Source organism: Mirounga leonina, unplaced genomic scaffold, assembly GCF_011800145.1.
Source record: "Mirounga leonina isolate KUSES-001 unplaced genomic scaffold, KU_Mleo_1.0 Mir_176, whole genome shotgun sequence".
Taxonomy (NCBI): domain Eukaryota; kingdom Metazoa; phylum Chordata; class Mammalia; order Carnivora; family Phocidae; genus Mirounga; species Mirounga leonina.
This window is the reverse complement of record NW_023270454.1, coordinates 43,473,350-43,501,207: the sequence shown is the minus strand read 5'-3', so window position 1 is coordinate 43,501,207 and position 27,858 is coordinate 43,473,350. Positions and strand designations below refer to the sequence as shown.

General features: G+C 42.5%; 1 protein-coding gene and 1 pseudogene across 1 annotated transcript in view; one reads left to right on the top strand and one right to left on the bottom strand.

The window, feature by feature from the left end:
- The window catches only part of TBC1D9 (TBC1 domain family member 9), a 119,305-nt gene extending 111,462 nt beyond the window's left edge, over nucleotides 1-7,843 (bottom strand). Inside the window, exon 1 of the mRNA XM_035023021.1 lies at nucleotides 7,714-7,843. Coding sequence (XP_034878912.1) covers nucleotides 7,714-7,843 — 130 coding nt within the window. The remainder of the gene's footprint in view (nucleotides 1-7,713) is intronic.
- Nucleotides 7,844-10,704: 2,861 nt separating this feature from the next.
- LOC118022457 lies at nucleotides 10,705-11,227 on the top strand (annotated as a pseudogene).
- The last annotated feature ends 16,631 nt before the right edge of the window (nucleotides 11,228-27,858 follow it).

Genomic DNA, 27,858 nt, shown 5'->3' with positions numbered 1-27,858 from the left:
AAAAATAAGTCAAATGGGAATTTTAGAATTTAAAAAGTCGAGGGTAGGCTTAACAGACTACATATAGTTAAAGAGATGGTAAATTAAAACATATTATCAAAAGAAAATAACCAAGATAAAGCAAGTAAAAATCAGAAGGTAACAGACATAGAAGATACAATGAAAAGATCTAGTATACACGTAATGGGTGTGCCAGAAAGAAAGATGAAAAGAATGAGGGAAAAGCAGTATTTGAAGAGACAGTGGATGAGTTTACAAAACCAATGAAAGTCCTACTACACCAAGCAGGATTTTTAAAAATCCACAAATAGCTGGGTCATAATAAAACTGCAGAAAACCCTGAGGGTTGCTGGAGGGGAGAGGGGTGGGGATGGGGTAACTAGGTGATGGGCATTATTAAGGAAGGCACATGATGTGATGAGCACTGGGTGTTACATGCAACTGATGAATCACTGAACTCTACCTCTGAAACTAATAATACACTATATGTTAATTCACTGAATTTAAGTAAAATAAAATTAAAAAAAAAAAAACTACAGAAAACCGGGGTGCCTGGGTGGCTCAAGCATTAAGCGTCTGCCTTCGGCTCAGGTCATGATCCCAGGGTCCTAGGATTGAGCCCCACATCGGGCTCCCTGCTCCACGGGGAGCCTGCTTCTCCCTCTCCCACTCCCCCTGCTTGTGTTCCCTCTCTCGCTGTGTCTCTCTCTGTCAAATAAATAAATAAAATCTTTAAAAAAAATACACTTCAGGGGGCCTGGGTGGCTCAGTCGTTAAGCGTCTGCCTTCGGCTCAGGTCATAATCCTAGGGTCCTGGGATTGAGCCCCACATCGGGCTCCCTGTTCTGCGGGGAGCCTGCTTCTCCCTCTCCCACTCCCCATGTTTGTGTTTCCTCTCTCACTGTGTCTCTCTCTGTCAAATAAATAAAATCTTAAAAAAAAAAAAAAACTGCAGAAAACCAAAATCAAAGAGAAAACCTTAAAGGCAGCTGGAGAAAAAGGCATACTACCTACAAAGGAATAATAATTCAGAGTGACAGTTTACTCCTCAAAAAAAAAAAAAAGTAAATCATTAGACAACAGAACAGTATCTTAACCCTACTTACAAAAAAATTAACTGCCAACCACTCAAAACAACAATATCCTTCAAGAACGAAAGCAGAATGAATACATTTTCAGACATAAAAAACAAAATTTCTCAGCAGCAGGCTCTAAGGGAAACAGAAAAGGCCTTTTTTTTCAGACAACAGAAAAATGGTTCCAAAAAAAGCACAGAAATGGAAAAAAATACAACAAAAACTATAAACATATGTGGAAATGTAACTGAATACAGACTTAAAAATAGTAGTAATTATATGTTTTCATGTTGAAACATGTAAGAATTAAAATATACTAAAACAATGGTATACAAGATGGAGGTGGGGGGTAGTTAATGGAGTTAAAGTATTACAAGGTCCTTATCTGTGAAAAAATTAAAGTACCAATTTTAAAAAATTAAATAAAATGAAAGTACCAACGAACAATATACTTTGATAAATTAAGAATGCATTATAGGAGCGCCTGGGTGGCTCAGTTGGTTAAGCGACTGCTTTCGGCTCAGGTCATGATCCTGGGGTCCTGGGATCAAGTCCCACATCGGGCTTCCTTTGCTCTGCGGGGAGCCTGCTTCTCTCTCTGCCTCTGCCTGCCACTCCCCCTGCTTGTGCTCTCTCTCTCTGTCAAATAAAGAAATAAAATCTTTAAAAAAAAAAAAAAGAATGCATTATAATCTCCAGAGTAACCACTAAAAGAATAGTGAAATGAATATAAAATCTCTAGCTAATAGAGGCTTGAAAATGTAATCATTAAAGAAAAAAATCCCATAGCCTACCAAAAGGCAAGAAAAATTAAAAATAGAGCAGATAGGAAAAAAAAAAGAGAAAGCACTTAATAAGATAGTAGAGTTAAACCCAAGTCACATGTACATTGACTAAATAATCCAATTAGGAGGCAAAAATTTTCAAGCTGGATTAGGAAAAAAAAAATCAACTCTGTTAAATATAAAAGACACATCTAAAATATCACTGTACAGGGGCGCCTGGGTGGCTCAGTCGTTAAGAGTCTGCCTTCAGGTCATGATCCCAGGGTCCTGGGATCGAGCCCCACATTGGGCTCCCTGCTCCATGGGAAGCCTGCTTCTCCCTCTCCCACTCCTGCTGCTTGTGTTCCCTCTCTCATTGTGTCTGTCAAATAAATAAATAAAATCTTTAAAAAATAAAGAAAGAATAAAAAAAATAAAATATCACTGTACATCCTACAGATATTAAAAATGAGAATATTAACAAATTTATGCCAATATATTTGAAAATCTAGATGAAAAAGATAAATCCTAGAAATAGCTTATAAAACTGACAATAAAAGAAAATTTTAAATTATTTGAATAGTTGTCATACCATTCAACAAAACCCACGAATAAAAGTTCAAGGCTAGACTTCCTCACCAGTGAATTTTGGCAAACATGTCAGGATGAAATAATACTGCTATCACACAAACTCTTCTAGAAAATTGAACAGAGTGAGCTCTCTCCAACTTACTTTTTTTTTTTTTTTAAGATTTATTTATTTATTTGAGAGAGAGGAGAACACGGGGAAAGGGGGGAGGGAGAGGGAGAGAGTCTCAAGCTAACTCTGCTGCGTGCGAAGCCCCAGGAGGGGCTGGATCTCTCACTACCAGACATCACGACCTGAGCTGAAACGAAGAGTCGGATGCTTAACCAACTGCGCCACCTAGGCGCCCCTCTCCAACTTAATTTTTAAGGCCAGTATAATCTTGATACCAAATTTCACAATGTTATGAAAAAGAAAAAGTACAATTCAATCCTACTAATTTATAAGGATGCAAAATTCCTAAATAAAAGATTAGCAAGTGGGGGAGCCTGGATATAAGGTCAATATAAAAAAAACCAACAACTATATGTCTAGAGGTCAGCAAAAAAATGATAAAAAATGAAATTTTAGAGAAAAAAATTTGTTTAAGTAGGCTCCACACCCAGCGTGGAGCCCAACATGGGGCTTGAACTCACCCCCCTGAGATCAAGACCTGAGCTAAGATCAAGAATGAGAAGCCCAATCAACTGAGCCACCCAGGCATCCTAAGTATTTATTTCCTTTTTCTAAGGATTTTATGTATTTATTCAAGAGAGAGCAGGGGAAGGAGCAGAGGGAGATGGACAAGCCGACTTGGCGCTGAGCACAGAGCCTGACTCGGGGCTGGATCCCATAGCCCTAAGATCATGACCTGAGGTGAAACCAAGAGTCAACGCTCAACTGACTGAGCAACCCACCCCCCCAGGCACCCTAGAAAATGAAATTTTAGTAGAGTGAAAAAATATGAAATATCTAGGAATAAATCTAATAAAAATGTGTAAACCCTCTACACAGAGAACTATGAAACATCACTGAGAGAAATTTTAACAGAGCTAAATAGAGGAACATACTATGTTCATGGACCAGAAGACTTGATACTATAAAGGTATCAATTTTGCCCAAATTTATTTATAGACTCAATGCAATTGCAATCAAAATCCCAACAGTTTAAGTCTTTGTTGCTGCTGTGGCTTTGTTTTGTTTTGTTTTGGTGGAACTTTAATAAGTTGATTCTAAAATGCTGTGTAAATGTAAAAGACAAAGCTAAGAAATTCGTAAAGAACAAAAAACAAGATAAGAATACTTGATCAAAGGGGCGCCTGGGTGGCTCAGTCGTTAAGAGCCTGCCTTCAGCTCAGGTCGTGATCCCAGGGTCCTGGGATTGAGCCCCACATCAGGCTCCCTGATCAGTGGGAAGCCTGCTTCTCCCTCTCCCACTCTCCCTGCTTGTGTTCCCTCTCTCACTGTGTCTCTGTCAAATAAATAAAATCTTTAAAAAATTTTAAAAAAAAAGAATATTTGATCAAATGAATGTAAACTCTTATTTTAAAACTACAGTGTGGTACTGGAGCAAGAATATTCTAATTAACAAAAGGAATAGGCTAGGGGCGCCTGGGGGGCTCAGTCGCTGGGCGTCTGCCCTCAGCTCCGGTCATGGTCCCAGGACCCTGGTATCGAGCCCTACATGGGGCTCCCTGCTCTGCAGGGGGCCTGCTTCTCCCTCCTTCACTCCCCCTGCTTGTGTTCCCTCTCTTGCTGTGTCTTTTTCTGTGAAATAAATAAAATATTTTAATTAAAAAAAAAAAAAGGAATAGGCTAGAGTGCCCTAACAAGTCAACTGTCATATATCTGGGCACTTGACATATGACCAAGGTAGCCCTACAGAGCAGTGACAACAGATTTACCAATAAATCATGGTGGGACAACTGGATGTCCACACAAATTTTTTAAAAATAAAACTTGACCCCTATCTCACACAATATGCAAAAATTAATTCCCAGTGATTTGTAAATATAAATTTAGGTGTTAAAACTGCAAAGTTTCTGGAAGATAACAGATTTATAACCTCAATCTAGAAAAAGACTTATTGAACAGGACACAATAAAACACTAACTGTAAAGGAAATGGAAGCTCTAAAGAATTCAGACATGAAAATTAAACGAGAAATCACTCTCTCGTTAAGAGAGTAAACACGCAGGCAAGCAACAGAATGAAGATTTTGCCACACATACAACCAACTATGAACTCATCTCCAGAATATATTTTTAAAAAATATCAATAATCAGTAAGAAAAAGACAAACGGGGCGCCTGAGTGGCTCAGTCGTTAAGCATCTGCCTTCGGCTCAGGTCATGATCCCAGGGTCCTGGGATCGAGTCCCACATCGGGCTCCCTGCTCGGCAGGAAGCCTGCTTCTCCCTCTCCCACTTCCCCTGCTTGTGTTCCTGCTCTCGCTATCTCTCTCTCTGTCAAATAAATAAATAAAATCTTTAAAAAAAAAAAAGAAAGAAAGAAAAAGACAAACGATCCAATTGAAAAGTGGGCAAGACTTGAACAAGAATGTCAGAATATTTCAAATGGCCAATTAACATGAAAAAGATGCTCAACCTCATTAGTCAGGAAAAAGCAAATGAACAGCACAATGTGGTATTACTATAAAAACACCAGAATGGTTAAAATTACAGACTGATGATGTTGGCAAGGGTATGGAGCAAGGGAAATTCCCATACGTTGCTGGTGGGAGTATATTGGTACAACTACTCTGGAAAACAGTTTGGTATTATCTGCTAAAGCTGATGATTCACATAACCTATGAGCTAGTAATTCCTCTCTGCACCAGTGCACTCATTAAATGGACGACGATGATGATGATGATGATGAGATGAAAGAAAGGGTAACCAACATCACGCTCCTCTCCTTTTGATTAGGACTGATCATTCTGTTTTGCTCCCACCTCCCAGATCCATCCCTAGGAGGCTGATCCCTAGGGACTAGATCACCAGGACATCCTGTCCAGCTGGCTTCTCTTGGGTCCCACAGATGAAAGACAGTGGCAGAAGCTGACAGGGTAGGAGGAGAGAAGTCGGACATGTCCTCTCCACTTCCTTTTTGCTGTGTTCTGAGTTTCTAGGGGGAGTCTGCTTCTCCGGAGGCCCAAGCTCCTCCTGCCTGCCTCCAGCTCACAAGGCTTCCAGAAACATTCCTGTCGCCTAGGGTGGTAACAGCCTCCACCGCTGGGCCTTTCACTGGTTCTGGTAACCCTGCCTCCATCTTTCTAAGTTGTCTTCACCAACTCTCTTCGTTTGAACTAGGTTTAGTTCTATTTTCTGCTGGGACCCCATGGAGTGGCAATTTTATATTAATTTATATGATTGTTTTATCAACACTTGTCTTCTCCACAAGGCTGGGTGAGCTTCATCACACTGGCACTTCAGACACTGCCAACAAATATTTGTTAGGACTGATCATTTAATGGATCTTGGATCCATTAACGCATGAAGTTAATGAACGCATGAAGGAACTGATATTAGGAGCAAAATATATTATACATAGTTCAAGGATTTCTAAAATGTTCCTGCTATATTTAATGTGGCACCAATCTATCAGAGCAGACATTTTTCCTCTTTTAGTTGAAAAAAGGCCTTTGTTGCAGGAATATTTTTACTCGTGATAATTTCAAGATACAATTTTATCTTTCTGAAGTAAGTTATCAATAATGAGATTCCAGGTGGACTGTGGTTAGTTATAGCTCTGAGTCGGTACGAACATAATAAAAATATTAACTAGGAAAACAAGGCTCTGCATCTCTGAATTTTTCATAACCTATTGCATATGACTCTAGAAAAGAAATACTACTTAGTAGTTACACAGCGTAGGATGGTTAACTCCAGGCAGGAAAGGTTCTTTGTTAATACAATAAACTACCTATTTACCTTGTTGTTTTAGGCTTAAAGAAGGACAACCTGGGCTGATCCCAGTATTAGATATGCAAGCTACGTATTAATGTATATAGTTAGACAACTTCTACAAAATGAACTGGAAAATTCTGATTCTAGGCCACCAATCAGAATTTCCAGAACAGGGTCTGGAACTCCGCATATTGCCTTCTCTTTTATGGCAGAAAAAGTGTAGAATAATCAGGTTAGCTATAAGCGATATGATATACTAGCCAAGATCCTTTAAACCCATATATGCCATAAAATACATTTTATTTATTTTATTTGAATTTTAATCTTGAGAAAATTAGTCTGTAAACTATAATCATAACTAAATATGCACCATATCAAAATTTTTTATTTCATAGGACAGCATTTTGAAAGCAACAATTTAGCTAGCATGCAAGCTCCCAGAGGGTGATATATTTTGGACTCTAAAGAGGTCAAAGTTCATCTCTTTTCTGCAGTCTCTTTCCTGGTTAAACCTCTCCTATTTCTTCTGCTAACTTCTTCACTGTAAAAAGTATCCCAGTTCTCTTCATTCTAACCACCATGGAGAGGGGAAGGTCCAATTTCTCTAGTATGGTATGAGTTCAAGATTATTTTGTAATCTCCCAGCAAGCAAACTAGTTAGTTAATAACAAAGACCTTTCTAATATGGCACTGCGTGGGATATGGGTCTGATTTTACAATCTTTAAACGATAGGGCATGGTTTTACTAATAGTTACATTATCAATAATACCTTGTGAGGGGGTTCGGCTAAGTGATTGAGTTAAAATAGTTAAAATGCTGTTACACTGCTAATTCTTTTTACAACCAGATAACTTGCTTTCTTATGTCTAATTAGGTTGCAACAACAACAACAAAAATCCTTTTTCATTCTCTTCAGTCATAACTAATATAGGAAATGACCACACCAGCCTCTTACTGATTGCTTCCCTGGAAACGAAAGAGCATTTTATACCTGATCCTGCCATGATCAGCAACAGAATGAAGTAAAAATTAACCGTCCTCTACTTCTCTCGCCCATATACAAAGCGATATTTTTTAAGAGGGATGGGGAAGGGGGGATTAGGGAGAAGTGCCGCATTCAACTCATAAGGGCTGCTCCCCCCAATCTCCATTTTCATCAACATCACCCACTTAGGGGGCGCCCGGTACTCGAAGGGCCCCCTAGCCCGACAGGGTAAGAAAAGAATCATCTCTTTCAAAGACTGAAAAATCACGACTCCCGATGTCTTCCGCGCACCAAGTGGGGCCGGCCGCCCAGCCCCGGGGGACCGGGCGGCGTCCCGGGTGCCCTGAGCCCAGGGCCGCGGGCGGCGCCGCAGCGCTCCCGGACCCTCCCGCACGGACTGGCCGCCGGTCCTTACCCGCTAATCCGCCGCCGCCGCCTCCATCGCCCGCGTGCCCCTTCCTCCGCTGCAGGATGAAGTAGGGGTTGGCCCTCTCGGTGATCCACAGCGCGTTAGCCAGCAGCACCTCTTCGGGGTTCACCCACATGTTCCCGGGCGCCGCGAGCGGACACACAATGGGGCCGCGGGTCGGGTCCTGCACACACCGGCGCGCACAGGCGCGCACCCCCGGGCACACGCGCGCCCTCCCGCCCGCTAGGTGCGGCGGCGGAGAGCCGCTTCACCAGCCGGCCGCCCGCGGCGCCCGGGCCCCAACAAAGCCCCCGCGGGAGGCCGGGGAGGACGGCGAGGACGCGGGCGCGGCGAGCAGCATCCTCCCCGCGGCGGCGCCGCCCCCCGCGAGCCCAGGCCCGCCGGCCCGCAGCCCGGCTCCGGCCCACGGCGGAGCGAGGAGCGGGAGGAGGAGGAGGAAGGGGAGCGGGCGGAGGAGGAAGTGGTGGCGTTCAGTCCCGCGATCCGGGGCCGCGGCGAGCAGGGCTGCGGGCGACAGGAGCGCACACGGCCCCGCGGCGAGGGCCGAGCTGGGCTGGGGCGCGGCTGCTCCCGCAGCACCGAGCCGAGCTCCGGGCCGCCTCCGTCTCTAGCCGCTCCGCACCCTCGAGGTCACCGTGCAGTAACACTCCCCGTCGGGGCCACTGGCACACGCAGCGAAGCCCAGCTCGCCGCTGGAAGGGCGCTCCGGACGCTGCGAATGAATGACGCGAGCGCGGCTCACTGGGAGCGGGCCCGGGTGACACCAGTTTCCGCGGACGCGGGTCCTCCGCGGGCTCCCAGCGCCGAGCCCAGCTGCTGCGGCCGGCTTTGGAGCAACCTTCTGGGGACCGTGGGCCAAGCACTCGGCCCCACGCCCATTTCAGCAGAGAGGACGCTGCCAGGCTCCGTGGGGGTGTGTGTGTGTGTGTGTGTGTGTGCGCGCGCGCGCTGTGTGTTTATGGTTGACGCTCTGTAGGCTAGCGCCACCCCCCTTCCCAGGAAATAAGTGTTTCAAGGTTCCAGACTAGCAGCTAGATACCCGGTCGGAAGTGGACGCAGCCAATGGTTGTCCATGTTTTTGTTTCCTGCATCTCTAGGGCAAGTCATGCGCTAAACTTGTCACCGCCTATAACCCCTCCCCCTCTCCATTGCATTGTAATTAAAGTGGCCCAGCTAAGTGCATTACATCACTTCTTTCCTTGACCTGTGGGGCATGAGCAATAGCGAAGTTGGAAGCAGCCCAAGAGCTTAGGCCAACTAATTCACACCACCACTGTTCCTATTTCAGGCATTTGGAGCTGCGAGGACCGGGCACAGCAGAATTCAGGGATTTATTCACACTTAATAGATGGATTTAAAAAAAAAATTTTTTTTTTTTTAATCATTGAAATTAGAGACACAAAGGCCAGCTTTATCCCTAAACGGTTTTGCATTCCCCCAGTACTTCAAGCCTCTTGGGATCACAGCCGATCTACCTATATATCTGATGACCTTTTTTCACCTCTTTTTACACCTGGGAGATCTGCAGACAGCCACATCAGCAAAAGGAGGCTCTACTTCCCAGATGATGGGAATTTATCAAGCTCTGCTTTGTTGTGGAAGGTGGACATCCTAGAGACTTCTTCCTTTCCAAACAAGAAAAGCAAACCATTCCCAAAGCAAATGAGACTTTCTTGTGTGCACTTAAGCATTTTTGCTTCTGTAGCTCTCCTCTGTACTGCTGAATTCCTTCAAATGGCAAAGTGAATGCATCCCAGCCATTTTAATGAGACTGCTGCCTCGGTGCCTGTTGGTTTCTGCTCAGTGAGCTCTCAAGGAAAATGGAAGTCTCTCTTTCCCTTATCACATTGACTGACCTTCTGCCTCTTTAGGAAACATTTTAGACCTCTAGGCATTTGTGGAAACTTCACATATTTAACACAGACTCAAAAATGTCATTTGGCATCTTTGGCCATAGCACAGTGCCTTTAGTCATAGAATCTATTGCAAGTCAAGCACAATAAACATTAAGACTGCAAATCATACATATGTAAAAATTTAATAATATATTTATATAACTGAATATTTTTAAGGCTTCCATGAATATTCTTTCATTTTTTGTAATTAGCATTTTTTTAAAGATTTTATTTATTTATTTGAGAGAGAGAGAATGAGAGATAGAGAGCACAAGAAGGAAGAGGGCAGAGGGAGAAGCAGACCCCATGCTGAGCAGGGAGCCTGATGTGGGACTCGATCCCGGGACTCGATCCCGGGACTCCAGGATCATGACCTGAGCCAAAGGCAGTCGCTTAACCAACTGAGCCACCCAGGTGCCCTGTAATTAGCATTTTTTAAAACTCCATTAAGTACCTTCATATTGTCTTTTTTTTTTTTTTTTAAGATTTTATTATTTATTGGGGGGGGCACAGAGAGAATGAGAGGGAGAAGCAGACTCGCAGCTGAGCAGAGAGCTGGACATGGGGCTCCATCCCAGGACCCTGAGATCATGACCCCAGCCATAGGGTGACGCTTAACTGCCTGGGCCACCCAGGCTCCCCCCACTTTCATAATGTCTTTTAGAGTGTCCTTATCATACTGCTCAAAGTTGTGATGTGATTTTAGCTTAGCATTTTTTTTTTTAAAGATTTTTATTTATTTGACAGAGAGAGACACAGTGAGAGAGGGAACACAAGCAGGGGGAGCGGGAGAGGGAGAAGCAGGCTTCCCGCTGAACAAGGAGCCCGATGTGGGGCTCGATCCCAGGACCCTGGGATCATGACCTGAGCCGCAGGCAGACGCTTAACGACTGAGCCACACAGGCGCCCCAACAATGCGTAATTATTGAATGCTTCTATGCTCTAGACTCTGGGGCTAACAAGTGAACAAACCATATAAAAATCTTTGCCTTGGTCGCCGGCGCCCCCCTTCCCGTCTCCCCCCCACCTCCTACCCCCCGGGTTCCCTTAGCCCAGCCTGGTCCAGCCCGGTTCCGGGAGGATGAAGTTCGTGTATAAAGAGGAGCATTCGTTCAAGAAACGTCGCTCTGCGGGCGAGAAGATCCCAAAGAAATACCCGGACCGGGTTCCGGTGATAGTAGAAAAGGCTCCCAAAGCCCGGATAGGAGATCTGGACAAAAAGAAATATCTGGTGCCTTCTGATCTCACAGTTGGTCTGTTCTACTTCTTGATCCGGAAGTGAATTCATCTCCGAGCTGAGGATGCCTTGTTTTTCTTTGTCAACAATGTCATTCCACCCACCAGTGCCGCAATGGGTCAGCTATACCAGGAACACCATGAAGAAGACTTCTTTCTATACATTGCCTCCAGTGATGAAAGTGTCTGCGGTCTGTGAAGCTGCTCCCCCTGAGGTGGGGGGTCCCGTTCTACAAAGAGAGAGGTGGCCCCCCCTTCCTTGACCTCCTCCTCCTCCAGGCTCAACCACCACCTCCCTTCTTCAGGACCTGCACTTCCTAATGTTTGAGGCTCTCTTCCAGGCCCTCTTAGCAGAAGGGCTCATGGGGGAGGTGACCTCTTGGACCTCTCCTTTCTCCCCTTTCTCCCCTTTCTCTTACCACTTTTCCCACTCTGCTTTAGACTTCTCGATTGTCAATCTGTCACATCCAGCGATTGTTTTGGTTTCTGTTCCCTTTCTAACTGTCCAAGGGGCTCAGAACCCCAACATTCCCTTCCTTTCACTACATTCTTTTTGGGGGGTAGATGGAAAGGACTGAAATTGCGGGGGGAAGGTAGGAGGCACATCAATAAAGAGGAAACCAAGCTGAACTGGAAAAAAAAAATCTTTGCCTTAATGAAGATTAAATGTAAAATTAATAATAAAAACCAAAACAAATTTACAAAAATTTGCTTTGAGAACAAGATTGGATGCCAAGAGGAAAGAAGAAATAATTTGAAGTCCTTAGCTTTTTTCTAGTTTTTTGTAAGAGTTAGAGCATAATCTTTCCAGGAAATCGGGGTTTCCATTATCACAATGAATTGTGTTAACCTGTAGGAGAAGGCACTGCAAAGAATCAGAGAAACTACAAGGAGCTTAGAGCAGCTTGCCAGTCTCATACTGCCAACCACTCACTAAAGTGCAGCTTTGTTTAAAAAAAAAAAAAAAAAAAGACAATCAAATATACCTGAACTAGAAATAATGCAAAGAGAACCTAATTAATCCAACCAGTTCCTCAGTGAGGTAGGTATTTTTAGCTTTCAATTCAATTCATGGTTTTAAGCCCAAGGATTGTCTCAAGCCACTTAAAGAAGAAAAGCATGTAACAGATGCCTAGATAAAGTAGGGGTAAATGACCTCAGTCTTTGTGTCTCACTGAGATCGGCTACTCTCCCCTCCCCCACATAGAAAGAATCAACTCAGATAGGGTTTTGGTGCCCCCACCTCCACCCCTTGGAGCAACCAATGGGTTTACTGCTTAGTGGGCAGATCTAACTGAAACAAAATTGTGTGTCTTTGGCAATTCTCATCCCCCCCCCATTCCTACAATGTTTCTATTTTTTTCTGCTTTTCACCTTCGCAGGGGTGTATTTTCCTCCCTGTCCTCACCCCTCTCCAAATAAGTCTTTATTTTGCCTTTTACAGATTTGCCCCACCCTTGGAAATGCTGCAGAGTCTTGGGCGCTTTATTTCTGCCCACACCCTCTCCCCTCTCTACATCGGCAGCCTCAAGAGTGGGCAAGTCAGTAGAAAATTCAGGTCTAGTCTAAGCAGAGAATATTCACCCAGCAGACTAAGAAAGTACTAATATTCCCCTGGGAGAAACCAACTCTTCCCCTAGACTTCTAGCTGAAGGTAACATGTTAATAGGAACCATTTTTTTTAAGTACCCACATTTTCCTTGTCCAACCTGGAAGGGCAGTAGCTATAGTAGAACATTTGGAATTTCTAGCGTCCAGTGAGGTAGAAGGAGAAAGGTTTACCAGTTGGAGCAAAGAAGGGTGGTATTGCTTCAAAGATTCAAGACCTTATAGTAGCTTTGGTTCACAGTGGGGATGAGTTGCTAATCCAGCTGGAAAAACTAGATCAACCAGTCACCACAAAGTCTACTCTGCAAGTAATAGAGTTAATTGATGATACAGAAACAACAGTTTGGTTCTTTCAGCTTTAAGTGGCTGAACAGATCCGTAGCCAAGACCATCCTTACATATAAGTGCGTATTGAGGGTAAAGATCCTTCAAAATAGCTCAGATCTGTAACTGTACTGCCCTGCCTCTGTTCAGTGAATCAGTCCACCTTTTGAATTCTAAGATGCTCTGGAAATAAAAAATGAATAAAACATTATTTTCTTCCATGTTGGAGAACTGTGGCCAGATGACCTCTGTCAAATGCTGTGTTTCTGGAATCAAGAAAGAAGACAGAAAATCTTTAGGGGAAAAAATGAAGCAAGGTATTTCACTGATTTGTTTTCTGATTAAGTGTCATTAAAGAGGGCAAGTTTTTGTTTTTTTTTAAGATTTTATTTATTTGACAGATAGAGCGACAGCTAGAGAGGGAACACAAGCAGGGGGAGTGGGAGAGGGAGAAGCAGGGTTCCCGCTGAGCAGGGAGCCCGATGCAGGGCTTGATCCCAGGACCCTGGGATCATGACCTGAGCCCATGAGCCCATGAGCCGAAGGCAGACGCTTAACGACTGAGCCACCCAGGCGCCCCTAAAGAGGGTAAGGTTTAATGGTTGGGAAAGATAAGGTCAAGAGCTTAGACCATAGGGAAGGGAAGGGAGACACTTTGCCTACTTCAAAATTCTCCATTGCAAGTTCCCTGAGGGCCGAGACTGTGAAAAGATCATTGTTATAACCCTGGGCATAGCACCTGCACCTCTGAAAATGCCCAACAAGGAGGTGCATACTTGGCTGATGAATTTCCAATTTAAGAAAGGTTTTGAGATTTAGGAAGGAAAAGAAACCCTGATTACAGTTACGTTCAGCTCCCCAGATTATGTACAAGGAAACTAAAGCTCAGAAAAAGGAAGGGGCTTGACTCAGGTCACTTAGGTAATTAATAGCAGAGTTGGAAGTTGTTTTTTTTATTTGGGAGACTATTATGGTCCCAAATCTTTTTTTTTCTTTTTAAGATTTTATTGGACAGAGAGAGACACAGCGAGAGAGGGAACACAAGCAGGGGGAGTGGGAGAGGGAGAAGCAGGCTTCCCTTGGAGCAGGGAGCCCGATGCGGGGCTCGATGCCAGGACCCCGGGATCATGACCTGAGCCGAAGGCAGACACTTAACGGCTGAGCCACCCAGGCGCCCCTGGCCCCAGATCTTAACGGCAACTTTTCCTTCTTTCTCCACATATTATTTGTCACGTTTTTCTCAAAACTTAAAGTGATTTGTAAGTATATAATGTTGTCATGGCTATTATCTATCACTGTAGTCTGAGTGTCCATATCCACTGATGGGTTAAACCTGAGTCACATGCCTGCTCTGGAGAGGTGGTGACAGAGGTGAGGGGTCAGTGGGTGTGGGATAGTCCCCAAAGGAAAATCAAAGAACGTTATCAAAATAAGGTGAGAGGGTTGTGGGCACAAAGCATAAGCTGACACCTTGCAACCTCCCCCCACCCCCCACTCCTGGGTGGGACAGGTGTAACATTCTTCCAGGAATCTCCCAACTATCTTAATGTTAATGCCTTGCTAGAGGAGAAAAACCTTAACTTGACAATGGCAAGGCCTCCAGTATCTTTGTAGGTCCTCTTTAGCATATGAAAATTCTTTTGAAACCTCCCTTCTTCCTTACCTCCCCCAACCCCGTAGTATATCATCAGCCACCCCTCACAACCCCAGTGCAGCAGCTCTTTCTGCCCATGGGTCCTGTCCCCGTGCTTGAATAAAATCACCTTTTTGCACCAAAGACGTCTCGAAAATTCTTTCTTGCTCATGGGCTTCGAACCCCAATAACGTCTTTCCTACATCAGGCAAGCCTGCACAACAGAGGTCTACTAGATAACCTACTGACAATTTGTTTTTTAATGACTAAATCCTCTTGATTGTAATTTTCTATTGCATAAATATAACATACTTTGTTTTGTTTTCTGCTAAAACGTAGTGGTGGGACCCTTCTGATAATTAAGGTCAAAGATCTTTTAATTTACCAGAGGGAGGAAGAAAAGAAGGAGGAAAGGAGAGAAGGGAGGGAGGAAGGAAGGATTTTTTGTAAGGACTCACATGGAAAATACTAGTAGCAGAAACCTTCAGGAAGCTCTGGGACCAGCCTCTCAGCCTCTAGCACTCGCGTGCTCTCTCGCTCTCTCCCTCCCTCTGAATCTCTGCTTTTCACAGATTTGTTTTAGCATCTTTCCTCCACTGACCAGCCTCCTTTCCTTACCCATAGTTTCTGTTCCTCATAACTCGAGCATGTGCGTGACTCGTGAAAGCTTCGGTTCCATTTTTTGTCATTGCTTTCAAGCTAGAGCTCCCACCATGAACTAAAAATTTTAGGTATTTTATAGCTATAATTCATGAAAGGGGAATTGATTGGCTCACCTTATCTTTTTGTCCACGGACCAGGTTGTTGCCCAGCCTATGACTGGCTGTCATTTGGTCAGATTACCAAGACAAGGCAGCTATGTATGTATGCTTATTGTGTGCAGCTGATACTTCACAAAGTCTCACTGTTTTTTATTAAAAAATTCGTCATTTTGAGAATTGACCGATTACTTGGCCTTCAAACACTCCACTAGCTGGGAAATCTTTACCCTGTTTTGCGTAAGCCAGTCAGCCATGTCAACGAAGGCAGACAAACAATTGTAATTGTTTAATTACAATTAAATTAAATTACAATTTAATTAATTGTAATTAAAATTACAATTAATCTGGTCTATAGCTGTGGGCTCCAATGATCCATGATTGTAAAATAACCCCCTCATTTCTTTTAAGGATGAAGTTTTTGTGTTTGTTTGTTTGTTTGTTTTCCCCACAGTCATGCTGTTCTTTTGCCAGTAACTAATTTGTCTATTTTCTTGCTAGTTAAAAACATGCAAAAACTCCACCATCAACAGGATTTTTTAAACATGTGCATTTTTAAACATTTGAAGATAGGTAAGAAGTAGATTGGGACATTGATATTAAGGTAATAATAGTGTTTCTTCTGAAATGCACATGTGCCTATAAACCTAATAAGTAGGTTTTTCTTTTTTTAAATAGAAGAATACAACTTTTCTCCTCTGAGGATAAGAACTAATATTTTTACTGATCTTTTTGAAATAAAGTACTTTGATTTAATATGACAACTCAGCTGTCTTTTTATTAAACTGATGACATTCTTCGTAGAGAAATACTATATTCTATCTCGAATCTCAAATCTTTAAAACATTTTTATGTTTGATTAAATGATTTAAATGAGCAATATCTAGGCATCCATGCTAACACAAAATAACATATCACCCAAACTCCCTTTATTATCAACTATATTTAAACACTTTATCACTTAATTTCCAGCCTCCCAGAGCTTTAGATTATAGATTATAAAACAATATAATCTGAAGTTTGCAAATCTTTGAAAAACCGTAAGTATGCAATATTAAATGAGGAAAAAAACAAAACAAAACGTATTCTCTGCACCAAGGGAGAAATAGTTCAGATCACTTAATTCCTAAAGGATAAGTATGAGAGTTGGCTGTTGAGCTACCTTTATCAGAATTGGGGAAAAGGCAAAAAATAACTCACCCTTTATTTATCCCCAGGGCTCTTAACACTCTCATTAGGCATTTATCACTGAGGCTTTTTTTTTTTTTTAACAGAATGTATTGCCCTTCAGTGACATCTTTGATTTCTTCTATAAAATACAGACCTAAATAGGCATTTTCATCAGAAAATTGTACTGGTGAGAAATTTGCCTTTTTTTTTTTTTTTGTCACTTGTGATCCTCTTATAGGCTGTGAAATGCAATCTTCCATAAAAAGGGATGTGTTAAATCACACTGATTTCTATTCCAATGAAAATTACAGTTTGCTTTTAATGGGAATGACTCAGTCAATCAAATTGGAAGCTTAGACATTCTGTCCCCGAATGAAACTTTAAAACATAATTCCTTCTCTCTTCCTTTATACAGAGCCAACCCTCACTCACCTAAAGAGCACTAAGTGGGAGGCACATATTTAAAGTACAAAAGTATATACCTTTTGAATGCATCCTTGTCTACAAATTGTGGCCCTTGGATTTTAACATGAAGTCTCAATTAAAAAGCCTTTCAAAAGAAATGAGAAAATCTATCTCAGATGTGCCAATAGAAAATCACAGAATTGTAGATAAAGACAGCTAGTTGGTGGTTAAATGAAACAGTGCGATATTAGAGATTACATTTGATTAAGTCAACACTATAAAAATATTTTTATGGCTTCAGTGGGATCCCACGGCTAGGTGCAATTTTGAGATAACATGGCTTTGCATCTGTACTTGGAAGATTTCTCTGATGCTTGCCTGTTCCATATGCAGAGTTAAAGGGAGGTTGAGAACTGTGATTACAGCCTCTTTCCCTCAGAGTGTGCAAGGACAGGGTGGAGGAAAAGAGGTCTCTTTATGCTCCACTTCTATCTATATGGGTAGAGTAGGCCCTGAAAAGATTGTGATAATATAGGCAAAGTTCAGTTGAATACCTCAGCACCTTGCTCAAACTTAAAAGGGAAACAGCCGGGTGCCTGGGTGGCTCAGATGGTTAAGCGTCTGCCTTCGGCTCAGGTCATGATCCCAGGGTCCTGGGATGGAAGTCCCGCATCGGGCTCCCTACTCGGCGGGGAGCCTGCCTCTCTCTCTCTCTCTGTCTCTTATGAATAAATAAATAAAATCTTTAAAAAAAAAAAAAAAGGGAAACACAGCCAATGTGAGTGATTCTAAATGTTCCCCTTTAGAAGAGACACAGGATTCCTATGTAAAATGTGTGGTGAACTGTCGTCTGTTGTTTCCTGAACAGAAGGGTCACCTACTAGCGCAGCTGCTTTGCAGTGTTTTGATGAATCTGTCATGTTTTGAAAAGGGATGGCTTCTGGAACCTCATTGGACAGCTAAAAATATCAGCGTTTAATGCCATTTTCATCGTTTTTTCCCCTAGCCTATTTGTTATGATAGTTCTTCTCGTTAAATGTGGTTTTGCCAACATCGTACTTTCATGGGAATCGATGTCTCTCCTTGCTGAGGGGTTACTAGCCAAAGAGACTCAGGGTGAACATTTGTCTTTCTGGCTGCTCATTACCTGAGCATTCTTCCTCTTCTCAGGGAAGTCCCCCAGATGGCCACCGGGCTTTCTCAGCCAGGACCAACTCCGGTCCCACTTGGCTCCTTGGCATTGGTGACCACCCAGGTGTAGTTGGATCCACACGCAGCCCTGGAGTTGGCCACACCACGTCCTTCTGATAAGACTTCCCTTCTCCCAGTCACGGGAACCCCTCCCAGGCCTGCTGGTAATGTTTATTTCTTACTGGTGTCCAAGTGGCGGGGGAAGAATGGGAAGACAGAAATTTTTGGACCCCTGTCTACCTCTGGGAGGTCTGCCTTCTCACCACAGACACAACACAACTCCACTTCCTATTACACCAGCTTCAGCATGATGGGGGGCGTGTTAGTGAGGGGGTAGAGGGGGTGGGGGTGTCTTCTTACTGAGGCATGTAGTCTCACTGGAAGAGGCCCCAGTTCTCTTTCTGTTGTGTCTTTTTTTTTTTTTTTAAGATTTTTATTTATTTATTTGACGGAGAGAGACACAGTGAGAAAGGGAACACAAGCAGGGGTAGTGGGTGAGGGTGAAGCAGGCCTCCTGCGGAGCAGGGAGCCCGATGTGGGGCTTGATCCCAGGACCCTGGGATCATGACCCGAGCTGAAGGCAGAGGCTTAATGACTGAGCCACCCAGGTGCCCCGCCTTCTTTCTGTTGTGTCTTAAACTTGCAGCAGGAGCTCTGCTGTTACACTACCTGGGATTCAACTGGGGAGGCCATGGGGCCAAGACAATGTATGTGTGTGGGGGGGGATATTTATGCACACATCCTGCATATTACATGGTTAATTTTATTGCACACGAACTATGTGCCAAGGCCATATATCTTATTGCATTTAATCTTCACAGCAACTCTATGAGGGAGGAACTGAGTAAACTATTATTGAACTCCCTGTTATGAATGAGGAAACCAAATTACGAAAAGTAAAGTAACTTGCGGCGCCTGGGTGGCTTAGTCGGTTAAGCGTGTGCTTTTGGCTCAGGTCATGATCCCAGGGTCCTGGGATGGAGCTCCCGTCTCAGCAGGGAGCTTGCTTCTCCCTCTCCCTCCCTTCTCCTTCTGGGGGTGCATGCCGAAGAAAAGCAAACATTATTACACCCTGCTTGTGCTCACTCTCTCTCTCTCAAGTAAAAAAAAAAAAAAATCTTAAAAAAAAAATTAAAGTAACTTGACCAAAGTCATGCAACTAGGAAGTAGTACAGTCAAAATTCAAAACCAAACTGCCTAAACCCAGCCTGTGCTCTTACTCATATTCCTTTTTTCTATAAATATTGTCTATTATTACTATTATTTTATATTCATATTATTTGTCTCAATATGATTATCTCAATAAACTTTTTTAGGTCATGAAATTATTCTCAGATCATCTTCGCTGTAAGAGGGAGTTTTAAGTGCTTTGAATGCAGATAGGCAAACAAGATTGTACAAAAACGGACATGTCGGCGAGGATATGGTGGGCTACTCTCTTCAAGGCTTTCGGCAGGGAACTGTTGAATACAGCTAAAAATCCTGTGTAGATTTTGGTTTTCAGTTCTTTCCTTCATTTTTTCATTTACATTTCCAGCAAGAAACTTGGGCTCCGTGTTTTCATTCATCTGCCTTTTCTACCATTTGAAAGTGGTGGTAAGATTTGTGTATCTCAGTGGTTCTCCAATCTTAGTGTGTCAGAACCACCAGGACACTTGTTAAAAGAGCCTGGTCCAGAATTTCCGATTCGGTAGGTCTGACCGAGCCCTGAGACTGTGCATTCCCAACGAATTTCCTGGTGATGTTGATGGTGTTGATCCAGGGGCCACCCTGCTGGGAAACACTGGTATAGATCAAAAACAGGTACTTCAGTGGGAAGCTATTTCTTTTAGATAAGCCATGCATTTACTTAAATAGATCTGTAAGATCCAGGTATGAGACCTTCAGCCCTGGATTAATATATTCCTTGACCCCGGACTCTGACTTGTAAAATGATCTAAACTCATCTCTCAATTTTACATTGGGCCCCAGATTACCCTTGTGATCCTGTATTCACTGTTGGACGCGACTTATAACCAACACGTGACTGCGCTGTTGGCAAGTACCTCCCGGATGCCTAGCGCTCTGCTGGATGCTGGGGGTGCATGTCGAAGAAAAGCAAACATTATTACACCTGCAAGAAGCTTATAGCAGGTAAGATTCAAATATTAACCAACAAGTAAAATTCAGTTCTACTGTGATAAGTATTAAGAGGAAGAAGGCCATGTGTTCTGTGATCTTAAAGTCGGGGATTTCACTAAATCGTGGTCATCAGCATCCCCTGGGGGATAAAGCTGAAGGATCAGAAAAACCCAGTAACCCCACTTAAAGATATTTCAAATGATGTCTATTTTAAATGGTAAGTAACATTAAATACAAAATAATTTTAGCAAAAGGAGAAATGTTCCCAAAACCCAAGAGGGCCCCTATGGATTTTTTTTTTTTTTTTAAGATTTTATTTATTTGAGAGAGAGAGAAAGCAGAGGGAGAGTGAGAAGCAGACTACCCGCTGAGCAGGGAGCCCAGTGCTGGACTGGATCCGAGGACCCTGGGATCATTACCTGAGCCAAAGGCAGACATTTAACCAACAGAGCCACCCAGGCACCCAGCCCCTGTGGATTGTTGAATGGACTAGAATGTGTGGTATTTTAGTAAACTACACATCCCCTGACACTTCTGTACTTCAAAGTGCTAAATCAAGTTTTAAAACATCACATGAATCTAGTAAGAATTGATCAGGGTTTATTTCTCACTTATCCGGGGAATCCAGTTGTGCTAGGAAGAATATCTAGAGTTGGGAAAATGCTCATACTCTCAGGTTTTTTAGAAGAGTTTATTAGTGCAAATTGTTCTTAGTACTTTCCTCCCCCTCTGAGGGAAAATGGAAAATAAAAAGCTAACAGACCTTTGACTCATGTGAGCGAAACTGGTGTGATCCTCTGGAGCAGTCCAGCTCTGTTCGAAGTGCCAATGAAGACACTGAACATTTTCTCAGGAAAATAATCTTCCCGGGGCACCTGGCTGGCTCAGTCGTTAAGCATCTGCCTTCGGCTCAGGTCATGATCCCAGGGTCCCGGGATCGAGCCCCGCATCAGGCTCTCTGCTCAGCAGGAAGCCTGCTTCTCCCTCTCCCACTCCCCCTGCTTGTGTTCCCTCTCACGTGTCTCTCTGTCAAATAAATAAATAAAATCTTAAAAAAAAAAAAAAGAAAATAATCTTATCTCCCCAAGGCTTATTCAAGAAAATGAAGCACATTTCCTAGGGTGTGGGAGCGAAATACAGCCCTTAATTTTAATTTCTTTTCTCTTCTTTTCCTAGAAACTGAGAAGAATCTGAAAAGTTGAGTCACAACACTTCCCATGGCAGCAGGTTGGAAGAGGAAAAGAGTCCCAGGGGCCTGAGTAGTAACAGAGGGAAGAAGGCCTGTTTGCTCAGCAGATCAAGTGACTTCTTTGGAGACCCAGGATTCCAGGATCATTCCCTAGGTCAAGTTCAGGAAGAAGTTGGTCATATGGCATTTAGGCATATGGAGGTTGTTTAGGAAAGACCTTTGATAATGACATCACGGAGAAGTAGAGCCTGGTAGCCGAACTAAATGCCTCTAGCTATCTCTGAAAGTTGGCAGAATGTCTGCATTTGGCAATTTCTATAAAATAAATATAAAATATCTAAAAATACAAATATTTTTGAAACAGAATATAATTTCTAAGAATTTATGTTACACATACATATGTGCCAAAGATGAACGTACATCTATTTTATTGTGGTATTATTTGTATCAAAGCACAAAGATTGAAAAACCCTAAATGTCCTTTCAATAGAAGACAGGTTATATAAATTGTGCTATATTCTTATAAATGGTATAAATCACAACTGTTAAAATATGAAACCCCTCTACCTGTAGGTATACTATGAAATGAGTTTTTATGAAATACTGATAAGTAAAAAAAGCAAGATTCAGGACGGTATATGTCGAATGTTCTAATTTATATAAAAAGAGGGGTGATCTCGGGTGCCTGGGTGGCTCAGCTGGTTAAGCAACTGCCTTCGACTCGGGTCATGATCCCGGAGTCCTGGGATCGAGTCCCACATCGGGCTCCCGGCTCAGCGGGGAGCCTGCTTCTCCCTCTGCCCTCTCCCCTCTCATGCTGTTTCTCTCTCTCACTCTCTCAAATAAATAAATAAATAAAATCTTTAAAAAAAAAAAAAAGAGGGGTGATCTCTATCCATCCATCTGTCTATATTCTAATCTATTAGTAGTGATATTTTCCAGGAGTTTCCTCTGGAAAAGGAAGACTCTAGCAGTGAGGGTCTGGAATGAGAAGAAGAATTTAAATATCCTCAAATCCCATGTGTATTATATGAACATTTGTTTCTTACACAATTTTTTAAAAAAGTTTTTTGTTTGCGTTTTTTTGTTTGTTTCAGAAAGAAGGACCTGACTGTGTGGACACCCTGTCTACTCCAGCATGGGTCAGGCTCTTTGAATTCTGCAAGGCAGAGGTTACATTAAATGTATTGATAACCCTATTGTATTAGTCTGCTCAGGCGGCCATACCAAATATTACAGACTTGGTGGCTCAACAACAGAAATTTATTTTATCATGGTTCTGGAAGCCCAAAGTCCAAATCAGGGTATCAGCAGGTTTGGTTTCTGGTGAGATCTCTCTCCTTGGTTTGTAAGCAGCTGTCTTCTCGCTATGTACTCACATGGTCTCTGTACATGAGTAGAGAGAGAGGTACCTCTCATGTCTCTTCCTCTTCTTATGAGGACACCACTCCTACAGATCCGGGTCCTAACTTTTATGTCTTCCCTTCATTATCTCCTTAAAGGTCCTATCTCCAAATACAGTCACATTGGAGGTAAGGGCTTCAACATATGAATCTTGGAGGGACACAGTTCAGCCCGTTAACACCTGGTAAGTGTTTCAGAATAGCTACATATTTTCAAATCAGCCTGGCCTTTCACACTTCCAAGAGCCCTCGTTTGTGCTCCTTGTAGCACTAACAGAAGCAGGTGAGGAGGAAGAACTAGAGCAAGAGATTGCTGGGGAAAAAGTAGGTCATTAACTCTGACGCCGATATTGCTTGTGGCCTCCATGTTCTATCAGCACCACACCCCCTTCTCCCGTCATCTTGGGTCCAAAAATAATCAACGGGGACAAATGATCAGAAACCACCTCTGATTTCACTGTTTCTAAAGATTTTATTTATTTATTTATTTGAGAGAGAGAGAATGAGAGACAGAGAGCATGAGAGGGAGGAGGGTCGGGAGGGTCAGAGGGAGAAGCAGATTCCCTGCCCAGCAGGGAGCCCGATGCGGGACTCGATCCAGGGACTCCAGGATCATGACCTGAGCCGAAGGCAGTCGCTTAACCAACTGAGCCACCCAGGCGCCCCTGATTTCACTGTTTCTAGAACCGTAAGATTATCTACAACAAAGCAATTGATGAAATAAAGTAGTGTCCTGAAAGAGTCCATTGTCTCAATTTTTTTGGAGTGAAATGTCTTATCTTTTCTCCTCTTTGAATCTTAATGGGCTTAGGTGAATTATTAAGCATACAATTTGAATGTAATGATTGAGGCCTTTGGCATTTTCCATGTGAATGTCCTTGGTTTTATCAGGGTGGTCAAGCCTGTGAACCATATTGCATTGGAAGTGATCTTGTTCCATATGATAATATACAAAGGTCTGGAGGAGAAAATGTGATTGTCTAAGCTGGCCATGTGTCTGCTGATAGAGCTTTCTGAAGCCTGGTAAGGACACTCAGCATGTATAAGACATCCATGGAGGTGAAAGATGAAATAGAGAGGTCAAAGGGAGAGTCAGAGGCCCCATGGTGACTCAGATGAGCACTTGTTGGCCCTTAGAATCCTTTAGTGGTTCACCACAGCTTTCCAAAGGAAGTCTCAGCCTAGTCTGCCTGGGAAGGCACTCATCTCCTGGTCAGCCTCATTTCCCACATTCCCACCTCACACTTCATGCTGTGGCAATAAGGAGCTGATTGCTGACATCTTACTTGCGTCATGCTGACTCCAGATTCTTTGCCTCTACTCAAGCTCTTTGCCCAGCCTGAAATTTCCTTTCTTCATGACTTTGCTTTGATAATTCTACCTCATCTTTTTTTTTTTTTTTAAGATTTTGTTTATTTATTTGACAGAGAGAGACACAGCGAGAGAGGGAACACAAGCAGGGGGAGTGGGAGAGGGAGAAGCAGGCTTCCTGCTGAGCAGGGAGCCCGATGCGGGACTCGAACCCAGGACCCTGGGATCATGACCTGAGCCAAAGGCAGACACTTAACGAAAATGAGCCACCCAGGCACCCCTCCACCTCATCTTTCAACATTCAGCAGAACAGTCATTACCTCCATGAAGCCTCTTTTAGATCCATGGGCTAAGAATCCTTCTTCTGTGTTTCCTCAGCTCTGACCCCTTACTATCACTCTTTCTCTCTGTCTCTTTCCCTTGATTTCTCCTCTCTCTCATAATTGACTTTTATACCCTAACCAGTTGGCACAGTACCTGGCACACAAGTATTTTTAAAAATGCATTTTGATGTTATATGCAAACAATGAATCATGGAACAATACATCAAAAACTAATGATGTAATGTATGGTGATTAACATAACATAATAAAAAACGCATGTTCAGTTCAAATTTAATAATTTACCTACCATGTCTGATACCTGTTCACAGCGCCCAGAACTTTGGTAGTTGGAGAAGACTGGACTTGGGACTAGAGGTGGACTCTCTACATACGATATTATTACTCTCTCGGGGTTTAGGGACAAAGGTGCCTGCCTGCTTGCCTGTCTGTTTGCTCTCTGGAAGTACAACTGGAGGAGTGCTGTAAGGTAGGAGCAGGAAGAATACAGCCTGAAAGCAAGAGCTCTTGGCCCCAGGAGCTGGGTTAATGGTCACTCATTCATCCACTTATTGCAGCCTTACCTTCAGGCAGGCCTGGTACTACACGCAGGAAACAAGACACAGACTGGGCTCTCCCGGAATTCACAATCTTGTTTGGCTGATAGCTGTATCAACAAACACTGCTGATTCTTCTCTTCAGGCATTTAAGATTTACTGTTTTTATCTGAAGGCACATGATAAGCAGGGATTTGTCTTTCTGCTGAAGCCAAGTGTCAGAGAAAACGAACTCTTAGCTAGGGACAGAGCATAACCAACAACCCAACATCTAAGCCTACATTGCCTTTAATCGTCAATGTTCTCTCAAAACTGAGATTGCAATATGTCCCCGAGGGTAGTAAACTTAAAATTTTATTATTTTATGAAGAAAATGAATTTTATGAAGAAAATACATTTTATCATAATTTTTGAGAATTTGGACACTTGCAGAAAAAATTTGGAACTTGTCCCTGCAATTACTGTGCATTGTGATAAGTACATATTTAATATCTCTTTTTTTTTAAGATTTTATTTATTTATTTGACAGAGAGAGACACAGTGAGAGAGGGAACACAAGCAGGGGGAGTGGGAGAGGGAGAAGCAGGCTTCCCGCGGAGCAGGGAGCCCGATGAGGGGCTCGATCCCAGGACCCTGGGATCATGACCTGAGCCAAAGGCAGACACTTAATGACTGAGCCACCCAGGCGCCCCCTACATATTTAATATCTTAAGGTTGTTTCTTTGGGAAGAGGTAGACAGGTAGTAGAGGTTTTATAAGGAAAGTAGCAAATAAAGCAAAGATTCCATGTTCAGCATGAGAAGCATTTCCTCAGTTTTGTCCAAAAAGCTCAGACTCCTAACAAGACTTAGTAATGCAAATTTTGGCTTCAGAAGAGGAGACTTTGTCTCCCCTGAGTGTGATAAGGGCTAGTTCTGAAATCTGGGGCAGACCTTCTTTCAAGAAATGCAGTCTTGACTCTGGAGAAGAAAAAATGTAACCCAAGCTGACTATTCCAGTGGGCTCTGGTCCCTGGACAGCTCCATGATGCAGCTGGTGGGGGGAGCAAAAATAGGCCAATTGGCAGCCAGGGCTAACGGTGGTGAAATCAAGGGAAAGAAACCTGCATCAAGCCTCTAGGTCCTTCCTGTTTGAAATGGTTTCCCTGCACAAGGGCAGATTTCAATGGCATGCCCAACTTTAAGCAAAGCATGTATATGAGAATATCGTATTTAAATAAAGCACAGATAAGAGCATTGCTTTGCACCCTACAAAAAATGCTCTTTGACCTATACCATGTGAACATAATGAAAATACTTTGTTTTGAATGTTTCAACCAGGCAATTTTTGAGTTTATAGCAAATTGAGTGTTGAGTTTGACTTGTGCGAATTTGGAAAATCTTATGTAAATTGGGGAGTTAGATTTCTTTCCCTGACAAATGTAATTTTGTGTATAGCAGGCATTTTTCATCATTTGCAACATTTTTAGTGTTTGAGAACCGGAATACTTGCATATTTTGTTAAAGAATAAGAAAGACCAGTACCAACTTTGGTAAGTTCTACTCTTTATAATTAAATCAGTCAGAATTATTCTTTATAATTAAATCAGTCAGAATTATTTTCCCTCTAGAACATCCTGTAAACTTGAATAGCACTAAGTTCAGTCTAATATGGTCTCCTGGCTTAGAAAAAATTTCATTGTGTTCAATGGAATCTAAAGGTTTGACTGATCTAATGAAATATAGTCCTGGTAATCAGATCCCATGAATAATTCAAATGGTAAATCTGGTTTTCTTTTAAAAAATTAATACTTCATAAAATGAGATTTTATTCCTAAAACTGAATAGAATCAACTTGTTGCCTTTTAACAAAACTTAAAGTGTACGTGTTAACCAAACCCCATATTTACCCTGAAAATATGTCAACAACTTATGGAAGGAGATTTGTTGTGAATGAGATTATCTTTTTCAAACATTCTTGAGTTTGCATGTGGATCAGCTATTTTGACAGATAAACTCATTCTGTTAATCTAACACCAAATTGATTCAAATAAATAACTGGCTTGATTGAGTTGGCTTAAAACATTTGGCCAAATTGACTTCTTGTTTTGGTACTTGGTAGTCACGACTAAAGAAGTTCATTAACTAAACCAGCAATTTTTAAAGGCTTTATGAAATATCAGTCCCTTTCTAGGCTCCATGGAGCACTTCTCATCAACCAGGAAATCGGTCAAACTGACCAGCAGTTTTAGAACATTTCAGAAGTTTATTCAGCTAGCAAACCATGACTAATTTTCCCATTTTTCCCATTGATACAAAGAAAACAAATAACTCTACTGAGATGCTCTCTTCCATCTCTAACACAATGTATTCTATTTCTGGAGAGATGTTAATCCATGTTAAAATGAATTAACAGGGTAAAAGGGTACATTCTGTATTCAAGTGGACAGATACATTGTAGAACAGTACATAGAATCCTGAGGATTAATTATAGTTAAGAATCCAAGAAGTATTTACTGAGCCTTAAGCATAATAGGTGTAAAAGGTAAGACATAATGTCTGTACCTTTAGTTTCAGTTCAGTAGAGGGAATTAAAATAAGCACACCTTGGGGCGCCTGGGTGGCTCAGTCGTTAAGCGCCTGCCTTTGGCTCAGGTCATGATCCCAGGGTCCTGGGATCAAGCCCTGCATCGGGCTCCCTGCTCAGCGGGAAGCTTGCTTCTCCCTCTCCCACTCCCCCTGCTTGTGTTCCCTCTCTCACTGTGTCTCTCTCTGTCAAACAAATAAAATCTTTAAAAAAAATAAATAAATAAAATAAATAAATAAATAAATAAAATAAGCACACCAATGGGATAGAGACCACAGGCCAAAGCACAGCGAAAGGACATTTAAAAATTTAAGGTATGACTTTGGCTGTGTTAACTTAAACTATGATTTTGTTCTCTTACATCTAAAATTGGCCAATAATACCAAATTTACATTGCTGCAAGATTTCAAAGAAAATGCATACATGAGAGAACTTTTGTAGTTA